General features: G+C 40.1%; 1 protein-coding gene across 1 annotated transcript in view; it reads left to right on the top strand.

Annotated features, from left to right (window-relative positions):
- The window catches only part of LOC124032289 (zinc finger protein 385A-like), a 184,366-nt gene that overhangs the window by 105,318 nt on the left and 64,048 nt on the right, over positions 1–15,000 (top strand). Inside the window, exon 2 of the mRNA XM_046344559.1 lies at positions 8,725–8,873. Coding sequence (XP_046200515.1) covers positions 8,725–8,873 — 149 coding nt within the window. The remainder of the gene's footprint in view (positions 1–8,724; positions 8,874–15,000) is intronic.

The following is a 15,000-nucleotide window of genomic DNA, read 5'->3' as shown; positions in this document are numbered from 1 at the left end:
TATTCTATTTTGTGCAAGAAATAAATATTCCAAACATCGTCTGGGACAGTAGCATCTAAAACCCCTTTAAACGCAGTGTAGCTGACGTAACAGACCAGAACGTTTACCTTGATAAACTAATAGGCTATTCCTTCACATTGTAAGCGCAGCAATGCGCACATGGCAGTAGGCTATAAGTGTTACTGCTCCATTAGCGGAAAACGCCATTATCAAAAGTGACCACAAACGCCATCATACATGTAATGCTTTTCTTGATTTATTTATGTTGGTGGTTCTGCTTAATATTGCAGATAGAATGTTGTGTCCATCAGTGTAATTGTCTGCATCATTTCCAATCCCCCATATATTTTGGGGGTAAATATATCCATATACATGCACGCATGCATACATATACACATATATACATACACATACCTATATAGGCATACTTTATTTTTTTGAATATACCTTTATTATTCCCCACAAACCCTACCACCCTTCCCCCAATTGGAGTAAAATAACAATAACACGTAGGCTTCTACCTTCTGTTTATATATTTATACATCTTATACACATTTTACAGACAAAATCTATTTTACAATAGTTATTTTTGTTTGTTTTTAGTCCTTCCTCTATTTCTGATGTCCATCCAGTCTGATGTCCATCCAGTCTGATGTCCATCCAGTCTGATGTCTATCCAGTCTGATGTCCATCCAGTCTGATGTCCATCCAGTCTGATGTCCATCCAGTCTGATGTCCATCCAGTCTGATGTCTATCCAGTCTGATGTCTATCCAGTCTGATGTCCATCCAGTCTGATGTCCATCCAGTCTGATGTCCATCCAGTCTGATGTCCATCCAGTTTGATTTCTATTTGTAACTGTGCTATTTCACAACATTTCTGAATCTATATACATTATACAGACCCCGTATGATTTACATTGGTTATCTTGTTATATATATATATATATATATATATATATATATATATATATATATATATATATATATATATATATATATATATATATATATATATATATATATATATATATATATATATCCCAAATATATATAACATTCTATTGGTTGCAAAGATTTTGTATAGTAATTTACATTGAAAAATTGTATAATGCTGTTATGCTGACTACATGAGGTGTGATACTAACCTTATTAAAACATATAGCCCTATGGGCTAGACTACATGAGGTGTGATACTGACCTTATTAAAACATATAGGCCTATGGGCTAGACTACATGAGGTGTGATAATAACCTTATTAAAACATATAGCCCTATGGGCTAGACTACATGAGGTGTGATACTGACCTTATTAAAACATATAGGCCTATGGGCTAGACTACATGAGGTGTGTGACTATGATTTGAAAAAGTCCCCAAGAAAAAGGCATTGTTTCTTATGCTGGGCATCATTCACAAGTGATAGTATATCATTCCCAAGTGATAGGCTAATATTGTCACCCATCAGACTATTCTTGATATAATCGTGTCTTTACATGTACTAAATAATACATGTGTGCCATTTGTTTTGATGTAGACTGGACCATTATCAAATCAAATCCAATTGTATTTGTAACATACATATGGTTAGCAGATGTTAATGCGAGTGTAGCAAAATGCTTGTGCTTGTATGGAAACAGGGGCAGCGGGAAAAATACATGTCATCTATATGCACTTAGATAGCAAATGGAAGACGCTTTTCCCCATGGTTTAATGTAATTGCCAGCCAGGTAGGCTATACCCTTGTTGTAAAGAGAAGCAATGTTGTAAAGAGAAGCAATGAAGCAATGGAGAAATAAATATAGTAGGCCTAGCTTATAGAAAGCTAATGAAATCCTCTTCTTTTTATCACTCTTTTTTCTCACGCAATTCCATAGCCTATAGAAATGTTGCACAGCATGAGCTCATGGGCTCTCATTAAGTTTTTGATATTCGATTCGATTTGCTTTGATGTCAGAGTGATTAACGGGACAATGGAGTACTGAGTACCAGGCAGTTCGCGAGTTTGGTAGGCTACTATTGACTAGCATCAGAGCTTGGAGAAGCCTAATTGCCATGAAATTTTTCTGCCTTCATGACTGGCAACAGCCCTAGCATAGACAATATTCCCTCAACAAGCTCTCACAGTCTCACTTCAGAATTGGACGCTTGTCCAAAATGTAAAATTTTGAAGGTTAAGTTTGGGCATTCATTCTGACATTCATTACAAACAACTCTGTTGTTATGCTCACTGAGAGACTCAGTGAAGAGGATGATTATGGGAGCACCAGCAGTGTCTACCACCAGAGAGAGACTGATTGTGTCTCTAACATCAGTAACTCATGAAGAAAACTGTCTGAATGTGAGTGCTTGAGTGATTTTAAGTGTGTGTGCGTGTGCAGGCAGGAGTGTGTTTGTTGTGTTCTGTGTGTGTGTTAGAGAACAGCCACGCATGCCTAATGGGAGGCAATGAGGCAGGCCTCAGCAGCTCAGCCCTGGGGTTTACAGATGCACTGAGCACCCAGGTGGACACGGAGCAAAGAGCAGAGGCAAGCAGCAGCTGGGCTTTGGCTGAGACAGCACATTCCCAAAGTCTCAGTCCTTTTCAAATGAGCCCCAACTCTCTCCCACTTTTACACTAATCTCTCGCTCTCTCTTTCTCTTTGGCACTTTCTCTCACTTAATTACATTCAATTTAAAGGCTTTACTGGCAAGGGAAACATATGTTTACATTGCCAAAGCATGTCAAATAGATAAACAAAAGTGAAATGAAAAATAAAAAACTTAACAGTAAACATTACATTACACTCTTGAGAGCCAGATCTGCCTCTATCAGTAGCAAGGCTATATTCACTGAGTCTGTACAGAGTCAAATCTTTCCTTAAGTTTGGGTCAGTCACAGTGGTCAGGTATTCTGCCACTGTATACTCACTGTTTAGGGCAAAATGGTATTCTAGTTCTGTTTTTTTGTTCATTCTTTCCAATGTGTCAAGTAATCATTTAGTTTTCTCATGATTTGGTTGGGTCAAATTGTGTTACTGTCCTGGGGCTCTGTTTGTGTTTGTGAACAGAGCCCCAGGACCAGCTTGCTTAGGGGACTCTTCTCCAGGTTCATCTCTCTGTAGGTGATGGCTTTGTTATGGAAGGTTTGGGAATCGCTTCCTTTTAGGTGGGTGTAGATTTTAACAGCTCTTTTCTGTATTTTGATGACTAGCTTGTATCGGCCTATTACTGATCTGCATGCATTATTTTGTGTTTTACACTGATGATATTTTTGTAGAATCCTGCATGTAGAGTCTCAATTTGGTGTTTTTCCTATTTTGTGAATTCTTGGTTGGTGAGCAGACCCCAGACCTCACAACCATAAAGGGCAATGGGTTCTTTAAATAACTGATTCAAGTATTTTTAGCCAGATCCTAATTGGTAGGTCGAATTTGATGTTCCTTTAGATGGCATCGAAAGCCCTTCTTGCCTTGTCACTCAGATCATTCACAGCTTTGTGGAAGTTACCTGTGGCTCTGAAGTATATATAGTTTTTTGTGTGCTCTAGGGCAAGTGTCTAGATGGAATTTGTATTTGTGGTCCTGGCAACACCATTATTTTGGTCTTACTAAGATGTTCCACTTCTGCTCAAAAGTTTGGGGTCACTTAGAAATGTCCTTGTTTTTGAAAGAAAATAAAATGTTTTGTCCATTAAAGTAACACCAAATTGATCGGAAATACAGTGTTGTCACGTTGGTCATAACGATGAGACCAAGGCGCAGCGTGATAAGAATACATTCGTCTTTATTTACAGGAAGACCACTTATACAAACTAACAAACTAACAACCCGACCGTGACACTATAAACACGAGTGCTGACATACAACTACACATAGACAATAACCCACAAAACCAAAATGGAAAATGGCAACCTAAATAGGATCCCCAATCAGAGACAACGATAAATAGCTGTCTCTGATTGGGAACCAATTCAGGACACCATAGACCTATTGTCACGCCTTGGTCTCAGTATTTTGTGTTTTCTTTAATTATTTGTTCAGGCCAGGGTGTGACATGGGTTTATTGTATTGTCGTATTGGGTTTTTTGTAGGCATTGGGATTGTGGTTGATTAGGGGTGTGTCTAGTATAGGCTTGGCTGCCTGAGGCGGTTCTCAATCAGAGTCAGGTGATTCTTGTTGTCTCTGATGGGGAACCGTATTTAGGTAGCCGGGGTTTCACTGTGTATTTCGTGGGTGATTGTTCCTGTCTCTGTGTAGTGTTCACCAGATAGGCTGTATTAGGTTTCACGTTCCGTTTGTTGTTTTTGTATTTATAAGTTATTTCATGTATCGCGATCCTTCATTAAAGATCATGAGTAACCACCACGCTGCATTTTGGTCCGACTCTCTTTCAACAAACGAAGAACGCCGTTACACCTATATATACCTAGACATACTAAAACCCCATAGATATACAAAAACCCTAGACGGGACAAAAACACCTGGACAATACAAAAACTAAACCAACCACCCTTGTCACACCCTAACCTAACCAAAATATTAAAGAAAACAAAGATAACTAAGGTCAGGGTGTGACAAGTGTAGACGTTAATGTTGTAAATTACTATTGTAACTGGAAACGGCATATTCTTTTAATGGAATATCTACATAGGCGTACAGAGGCCCATTATCAGCAACCATCACTCCTGTGTTCCAATGGCACGTTGTGTTAGCTAATCCAAGTTTATCATTTTAAAATGCTAATTGATCATTAGAAAACCCTTTTGCAATTATGTTAACACAGCTGAAACCTGTTGTTCTGATTAAAGAAGCAATAAAACTGGCCTACTTTGGACTAGTTGAGTATCTGGAGCATCAGAATTTGTGGGTTCGATTACAGGCTCAAAATTGCCAGAAACAAAACACTTTCTTCTGAAACTCGTCAGTCTATTCTTGTTCTGAGAAATAAAGGCTATTCCATGCGGGGAATTGCCAAGAAACTGAATATCTCGCACAACGCTGTGTCCTACGCCCTTCACAGAACAGAGCAAACTTGCAGCTAACTAACCAGCGCAAACTAACCGGAATAGAAAGAGGAGTGGGAGGCCCCGGTGCACAACTGAGCATGAGGACAAGTACATTAGAGTATCTAGTTTGCGAAACAGATGCCTCACAAGTCCTCAACTGGCAGCTTCTTTAAATAGTACCCGCAAAACACCAGTCTCAACGTCAAAGGTGAAGAGGCGACTCTGGGATGCTGGTTATCAGAAAAAAATCAAAAACAATTGTGCTGTCTGGTTTGCTTAATATAAGTGATTTTAAATTATTTATACTTTTACTTTTTTGATACTTAAGTATATTTAAAACCAAATACTTTTAGACTTTTACTCAAGTAGCATTTTACTGAGTGACTTTCCCTTTTACTTGAGTCATTTTCTATTAAGGTATCTTTACATCTACTCAAATATTACAATTGGGTACTTTTTCCATCACTGGTAATCGCTGCCTAAGGTGCTTCAAAAAAGTACTGAGTATAAAGTCTGAATACTTATGTAAATGTTATATTTTTATTAGGATAATGTTTCTTAAAAACCTGTTCTTGCTTTGTCATTATGGGGTAGTGTGTGTAGATTGATGAGGAGAAAAAACTATTTAGAAGAAAGCTGTAATGTATCAAAATGGGAAAAAAGTAGAGTCTGAATGCTATTCGAAGACACTGTAAGGATAATGTTAAAAAGTTTAAGTATAGCCAATTGAAATTTGTGGTCTGTATATTTTATCATTTCATTTAGGATAACATAAACACCACAGTCCTTTTTGGGTTGCAAGGTTTGTATTTTGTCCTGTAGTTCATTCAAGGTAATTGGAGATTCCAGTGGGATCTGGAACTCTTTAAAAGTTTATTCTAATATTTGTATTTGATCAAGTATATGTTTTTGCTGTTTGTTCTTTGTTATAGAGCCCCAAAACTTGGAGAAGTGGTTGATCACTGTTCTGGTTAGATTTTTTGGTAGGTTTCCACACTACTTTCCTTCCAGCTATAGCATTTCTCAATATTAATCTGTTCCTTTGGCTTTGATGCCTCATGATTGAGTATTGCTCTGTTAAAGTAGACTGTGATTTTGCTGTGATCTGATAGGGGTGTCAGACTGTGAACACTCTGAGAGACTCTGGGTTGAGGTCAGTGATAAAGTAGTATACAGTACTACCCCAATCCACAAAAGTTGAGAGAAATTTGACCACAATAACTACCGTGGGATATCCGTCAACAGCAACCTTGGGAAAATCTTCTGCATTATCATTAACAGCAGACTCGTACATTTCCCCAGTGAAAACAACTTACCTAGCAAATGTCAAATTGGTATTTTACCATATTATCGCATGACAGACCACGTATTCACCCTGCACACCCTAATTGACAAACAAACAAACCAAAAAAAAGGAAAAGTCTTCTCATGCTTTGTTTTCTTCAAAAAAAACTTTGACTCAATTTGGCATACAAATTGCTTTACAAATTGATGGAAAGTGGTGTTGGGGGAAAACATACGACATTATAAAATCCATGTACACAAAAACAAGTGTGCGGTTAAAATAGGCAAAAATACACACATTTCTACCCACAGAGCCGTGGGGTGAGACAGGGATGCAGGTTAAGCCCCACCCTCTTCAACATATATATCAACGAATTGACGAGGGCACTAGAACAGTCTGCAGCACCGGGCCTCATCCTACTAGAATCTGAAGTCAAATGTCTACTGTTTGCTGATGATCTGGTGCTTCTGTCCCCAACCAAGGGGGACAGCAGCACCTTAGATATTCTGCACAGATTCTGCCAGACCTGGGCCCTGACAGTAAATCTCAGTGAGACCAATGGTAATGTTGTTCCAAAAAAGGTCCAGTCGCCAGGACCACAAATACAAATTTAATCTAGACACCATTGCCATAGAGCACACAAAAAACGACATATACCTTGGCCTAAACATCTGAGCCACAGGTAACGTCCACAAAGCTGTGAATGATCTGAGAGACAAGGCAAGGGCATTCTATGCCATCTAAAGGAACATCAAATTTGACATACCAATTAGGAACTGGCTAAAATTACTTGAACCATTTATAGAACTCATTGCCATTTATGATTGTGAGGTATGGGGACCGCTCACCAACCAAGAACTCATGCAGAATTTTGCAAAAACTTTCTCTGTGTACAATGCAGAACACCAAAGAATGCACGCAGAGCAGAATTAGGCCGATACCCGCTAATTATCAAAATCCAGAAAAGAGACGTTAAATTCTATAACCAACTAAAAGGAAGCTTCCCAAACCTTCCATAACAAAGCCATCACCTACAGAGAGATGAACCTGAAGAAGAGTCCCCTAAGCAAGCTGGTCCTGGGGCTCTGTTCACAAACACAAAGAGAGCCCACAGAGCCCCAGGGCAGCAAGACAATTAGACCCAACCAAATCATGAGAAAACAAAAAGATAATTTCTTGAAACATCGGAAATAATTAACCAAAAAACAGAGAAAACTAGAATGCTATTTGGCCCTAAACAGAGAGTACACATTGGCAGAATACCTGACCAGTGTGACTGACCCAAACTTAAGGAAAGCTTTGACTATGTACAGACTCAGTGAGCATAGCTTTGCTATTGAGAAAGGCCGCCGTAGGCAGACCTGGCTCTCAAGAGAAGACAGGCTATGTGCACACTCCCCACAAAATGAGGTGGAAACTGAGCTGCACTTCTTAACCTGCCCAATGTATGACCATATTAGAGACACATATTTCCCTCAGATTCCACAGCTCCACAAAGAATTTGAAAACAACCCAGTTTTTCATAAACTCCCAAATCTAATGGGTGATGTTAGGAGTGTGTATCGGAGGCGAAGGCAAGTGCAGGAGAGCAGAGTGTAGTGAACAGTCTCACTTTTTATTCCGGTCAAAATGACAGCACAAAATATCATAAAGTGTGCCTAAAACACGGAACATGGTGAAATAACACAGTGTGCCATCACAGCAGCAAGATGTGTGACCTGTTGCCACAAGAAAAGGTCAACCAGTGAAGAACTAACACCATTGTAAATACAACCCATATTTATGCTTATTTATTTTCCCTTTTGTACTTTAACCATTTGTACATCGTTACAACACTGTATATATACATAATATGACATTTGTAATGTCTTTATTCTTTTGGAAATTCTGCAAGTGTATTGTTTACTGTTCAATTTTATTGTTTATTTCACTTTTGTATATTATCTACTTCACTTGCTTTGGCAATCTTAACATATGTTTCTATGCCAATGAAGCCCATTGAATTGAATTGAACTGAGAGACAGAGAAAGAGAGAGAGATAGGCAGAGAAGGGGTAGACAGATTAAGAGAGGTGCAGAGAGAGAGAGTGGCAGAGAGAGAGATAAGAACAATGATGTCGACAGAAGATGTTTCATAACCACTGCCTGACACTGGCAGCCCCTTCAAATGAAACACTATGCTGGCTTCGTTTCTCTCCCCACTTTTTCCACTGGAAAGGTTTTAAGAGGACAGTCCCTAACGTGACATGTGACTGTTATTCACAAATGTGTGCCTGTGTGTTGCAACCTTATTATATGATAGTGAGTGAATTATTATAGCCCACTATTTTCTTTGCTGCAGTTGATGGAGATTATCGGCATGTTTGGGAGAATGGATCCCAGGACACTTTCAAGGACATACAAGAGCCTGTACTATTCAGTGTGTGTATTTTAACCATTCCCTCCCTCTCTGTAGGAGGTATAAACCGTACGGGGGCGATGCCTGCGTTCCTGCGGACCCCCACTCTGATCCAGCCACACCTGGATATGAAGCCCTTCCTCCAGTTCCCCATGGACACAGCTCCACCACAACACAGCATGGGCCTGTTTCACAACTTCAACACTGTGAGTACTGTATTCAACATCGCGAGTACACACACACACACACACACACACACACACACACACACACACACACACACACACACACACACACACACACACACACACACACACACACACACACACACACACACACACACACACACACACACACACACATGAAACATACTCAACACACAAACACAGCATACACATAAACACACACCCAACAGATACTAACACAGAAAACGCAGATACACATGCACAAAACACACACACACACACACACACACACACACACACACACACACACACACACACACACACACACACACACACACACACACACACACACACACACACACACACACACACACACACACACACACACATGATACATACTCAACACACGAACACATCATACACATACAAACACACACCCAACAGATACCAACACAGAATATGCACAAACACACACACCACACACACACCACACACACACACACACACACACCACACACACACCACACACACACCACACACACACCACACACACTCCGTGGATGCAAAAAATGATACGTCCCTTTTTCAGGACCCTGTCTTTCAAGGATAATTTGTAAAAATCCAAATAACTTCACAGATCTTCATTGTAAAGGGTTTAAACACTGTTTCCATGCGTGTTCAATGAACCATAAACAATTCATGCACATGTGGAAGCGTCGTTGCAGTTTACAATCACTTTGGCACTAATTTCAGAACCTAGTGGTCAATTTTCAAAACTCTAGACACAAAACTCAAAATGGTCATCACTTGTAACACAGGCTGCCCAATGTTCAAAACATTGCATTGTGCATTCATATCTTTAAAGAAACCTTGCACTTGCAGAACCATTGGTTCAAATAACTAATTTATCAAGAAATACCATAGTAACATTCATTTAGATCACCCACACACAAGATACCGATAGTTTCACTGTGTAGTTGTTCATACAATCATTAAATATTGTAGTACAAAATATGTGATACATTTCATTATGGTACTACATGTAAATACATCACTGTAAAAGGACTAGTAGAGAGAATATTATAGACATTCGGCCCCCTTGAACTTTGCGACCTTTTGCCACATTTCAGGCTTCAAACATAAAGATATAAAACTGTATTTTTTTTGTGAAGAATCAACAACAAGTGGGACACAATCATGAAGTGGAACGACATTTATTGTATATTTCAAACTTTTTTAACAAATCAAAAACTTAAAAATTGGGCATGCAAAATTATTCAGCCGCCTTAAGTTAATACTTTGTAGCGCCACCTTTTGCTGCGATTACAGCTGTAAGTCACTTGGGGTATGTCTCTATCAGTTTTGCACATCGAGAGACTGAAATTGTTTCCCATTCCTCCTTGCAAAACAGCTCGAGCTCAGTGAGGTTGGATGGAGAGCATTTGTGAACAGCAGTTTTCAGTTCTTTCTACAGATTCTCGATTGGATTCAGGTCTGGACTTTGACTTGGCCATTCTAACACCTGGATATGTTTATTTTTGAACCATTCAATTGTAGATTTTGCTTTATGTTTTAGATCATTGTCTTGTTGGAAGACAAATCTCTGTCCCAGTCTCAGGTCTTTGCAGACTCCATCAGGTTTTCTTCCAGAATGGTCCTGTATTTGGCTCCATCCATCTTCCCATCAATTTTAACCATCTTCCCTGTCCCTGCTGAAGAAAAGCAGGCCCAAACCATGATGCTGCCACCACCATGTTTGACAGTGGGGATGGTGTGTTCAGGGTGATGCGCTGTGTTACTTTTACGCCAAACATAACGTTTTGCATTGTTGCCAAAAAGTTCAATTTTGGTTTCATCTGACCAGAGCACCTTCTTCCACATGTTTGTTGTGTCTCCCAGGTGGCTTGTGTCAAACTTTAAACAACACTTTTTATGGATATCTTTAAGAAATGGCTTTCTTCTTGCCACTCTTCCATAAAGGCCAGATTTGTGCAATATACGACTGATTGTTGTCCTATGGACAGAGTCGCCCACCTCAGCTGTAGATCTCTGCAGTTCATCCAGAGTGATCATGGGCCTCTTGGCTGCATCTCTGATCAGTCTTCTCCTTGCATGAGCTGAAAGTTTAGAGGGACGGCCAGGTCTTGGTAGATTTGCAGTGGTCTGATACTCCTTCCCTTTCAATATTATCGCTTGCACAGTGCTCCTTGGGATGTTTAAAGCTTGGGAAATCTTTTTGTATCCAAATCCGGCTTTAAACTTCTTCACAACAGTATCTCGGACCTGCCTGGTGTGTTCCTTGTTCTTCATGATGCTCTCTGCGCTTTTAACGGACCTCTGAGACTATCACAGTGCAGGTGCATTTATACGGAGACTTTATTACACACAGGTGGATTGTATTTATCATCATTAGTCATTTAGGTCAACATTTGATCATTCAGAGATCCTCACTGAACTTCTGGAGAGAGTTTGCTGCACTGAAAGTAAAGGGGCTGAATAATTTTGCACGCCCAATTTTTCAGTTTTTGGTTTGAAAAAGGTTGAAAAAGGTTTGAAATATCCAATAAATGTCGTTCCACTTCATGATTGTGTCCCACTTGTTGTTGATTCTTCACAAAAAAATACAGTTTTATATCTTTATGTTTGAAGCCTGAAATGTGGCAAAAGGTCGCAAAGTTCAAGGGGGCCGAATACTTTCGCAAGGCACTGTAGAATAGCAACATCGTATAGTGTTGGGACATAGCAACATAGTGTTGTGTTGGGACATAGCAACATAGTATAGTGTTGGTATATAGTATAGCAACATAGTATTGTGTTGGGACATAGAATAGCAACATAGTATAGTGTTGGGACATAGAATAGCAACATAGTATTGTGTTGGTATATAGTATAGCAACATAGTGTTGTGTTGGGACATAGAATAGCAACATAGTATTGTGTTGGGACATAGCAACATAGTATAGTGTTGGTATATAGTATAGCAACATAGTGTTGTGTTGGGACATAGAATAGCAACATAGTGTTGTGTTGGGACATAGCAACATAGTATTGTGTTGGGACATAGCAACATCGTATAGTGTTGGTATATAGTATAGCAACATAGTGTTGTGTTGGGACATAGCAACATAGTATAGTGTTGGTATATAGTATAGCAACATAGTGTTGTGTTGGGACATAGCAACATAGTATTGTGTTGGTATATAGTATAGCAACATAGTGTTGTGTTGGGACATAGCAACATAGTATAGTGTTGGTATATAGTATAGCAACATAGTGTTGTGTTGGGACATAGCAACATAGTGTTGTGTTGGGACATAGCAACATAGTATAGTGTTGGTATATAGTATAGCAACATAGTGTTGTGTTGGGACATAGCAACATAGTATAGTGTTGGTATATAGTATAGCAACATAGTGTTGTGTTGGGACATAGCAACATAGTATAGTGTTGGTATATAGCAACATAGTATAATGTTGGTACATAGCATAGCAACATAGTATAATGTTGGTACATAGCATAGCAACATAGTATAATGTTGGTACATAGCATAGCAACATAGTATAGTGTTGGGGGACATAGCATAGCAACATAGTATAGTGTTGGGGGACATAGCATAGCAACATAGTATAGTGTTGGGGGACATAGCATAGCAACATAGTATAGTGTTGGGGGACATAGCATAGCAACATAGTATAGTGTTGGGGGACATAGCATAGCAACATAGTATAGTGTTGGGGGACATAGCATAGCAACATAGCATAGTGTTGGGGGACATAGCATAGAAACATAGATATTTACATCTCACAGGCCTGGTCAGTTCAGTTTGGCTCCATGCTGCTCAGGACTGTGAAACACCCTGCTAACTATCCTTTCCCAGTACTCCTGTTTAGCACGGTGGATATCTATATTTTTCCAGTGGGATCTATTGACGCCCGCATAGTGTTGGTTGGCACTCAGAGTCAGGTAGTTTTAACTGCTGCTGACCAGGAGATGGTGATGTTGCAGAGGCTTGGAGAGGACAACTTAACCTTACCAACTACATATTAGGGACCATTAAGAAACGGACTACTCTACTGTGTGCACCTAAAGAGTGACAGACAGTGAGTGCTGAGTGACAGACAGTGACAGTGAGGATTCGCTCGGACAGGTAATAAACAGGTATTTGATTTGGAACCGTTGGGAGGGGAGTCTGTGGGGTCTAGAATGTTGGCTATAAGTTGTTGAAATGTTTTGGTTTTACATTGTGTCTATGGCAGTGCAATACATGTGTTGTTGCTTCTGCCATAGAGCCTTCTAGTTGCATATGAAAGGGTCCGTCTTGGCCTGTACATACATATAGCCCATTATAGCACAACAGTACATATAGCCCATTATAGCACAACAGTACATATAGCCCATTATAGCACAACAGTACATATAGCCCATTATAGCACAACAGTACATATAGCCCATTATAGCACAACAGTACATATAGGATCAATGAGAGAGAGAGAGAGAGAGAGAGAGATGTTTTCTTGCGCAGTGAAAGGACATCAGTAGAAAATAGTTTGTTGTGGTCATTATATATTTTTCTCAATGACAGTTCAACCATATTAATTAAACAATCATGTCGTTGACCTTTTAAAACGATCATTGGTGACTGTCCGATTGTCGTCATAGCTGGCTAACGTTTAGGCCTGTTTTATTTATTTAACCAGGTAAGTTGACTTTCTGTAGCTCAGTTGGTAGAGCAGGGCTGTCTTCTCCCAGGGTAGTGGGTTCGATCCCGGGACCACTACAATAGAATGTATGCACACATGACTGTAAGTCGCTTTGGATAAAAGCGTCTGCTAAATAGCATATATTATTATTATTAACACAACAAAAACCTGGGGACAGGGCAGAGCAGGGGGATGAAGGAGCCAATAGGAAGCCGGGGAAGATTAGCAAGCACACACACGCAAGCACACACACACACACACACACACACACACACACACACACACACACACACACACACACACACACACACACACACACACACACACACACACACACACACACACACACACACACACACACACACACACACACACACACACACACACACCATGATGGTATGAAGACCAGATTGGGAATTTAGCCAGGACACCAGGATTAACACCCCTACTCTTATGATAAGTGCCATGGGATCTTTAGTGACCACAGAGAGTCAGGACACCTGTTTAACTTCTCAGCAGAAAGACGGCACCCTGCACAGGGCAATGTCCCCAACCTCTGCATTACTAAAAGCAGCAAAACTAAAAGCACAACATTAGTTAGTAGTACATTTGTTTTAGTGGTTACTTTGAGAGTTGAGAGATACCGTCACATTTAGGGAGAGAGAGATACCGTCACATTTAGGGAGAGAGAGATTCCGTCACATTTAGGGAGAGAGAGATACCGTCACATTTAGGGAGAGAGAGATACCGTCACATTTCTCTGAGAGAGATACCGTCACATTTAGGGAGAGAGAGATACCGTCACATTTAGGGAGAGAGAGATACCGTCACATTTAGGGAGAGAGAGATACCGTCACATTTAGGGAGAGAGAGATACCGTCACATTTAGGGAGAGAGATACCAAATCTTAAGCCTTTCAGTGATGGTACAGTAGCCTGTAGGTGGTTTACTACATAAACAGGTATATAACCAAATGGCCACCCAGACTATTTGCATTGACCAGTTACCAGCTCTTTGTGCTGGTAACTTAAATTAAGCAGGATCTCAAATCAAATCAAATCAAATTTATTTATATAGCCCTTCGTACATCAGCTGATATCTCAAAGTGCTGTACAGAAACCCAGCCTAAAACCCCAAACAGCAAACAATGCAGGTGTAAAAGCACGGTGGCTAGGAAAAACTCCCTAGAAAGGCCAAAACCTAGGAAGAAACCTAGAGAGGAACCGGGCTATGTGGGGTAGCCAGTCCTCTTCTGGCTGTGCCGGGTAGAGATTATAACAGAACATGACCAAGATGTTCAAATGTTCATAAATGACCAGCATGGTCAAATAATAATAAGGCAGAACAGTTGAAACTGGAGCAGCAGCACAGTCAGGTGGACTGGGGACAGCAAGGAGTCATCATGTCAGGTAGTCCTGGGGCATGGTCCTAGGGCCCAGGCCAGTTGA

The sequence above is a fragment of the Oncorhynchus gorbuscha genome, linkage group LG03, assembly GCF_021184085.1.
Source record: "Oncorhynchus gorbuscha isolate QuinsamMale2020 ecotype Even-year linkage group LG03, OgorEven_v1.0, whole genome shotgun sequence".
In the NCBI taxonomy this organism is placed as follows: Eukaryota; Metazoa; Chordata; class Actinopteri; order Salmoniformes; family Salmonidae; genus Oncorhynchus; species Oncorhynchus gorbuscha.
The sequence above is the reverse complement of the archived record's forward strand: the minus strand, read 5'-3'. Positions and strand labels throughout refer to the sequence as shown.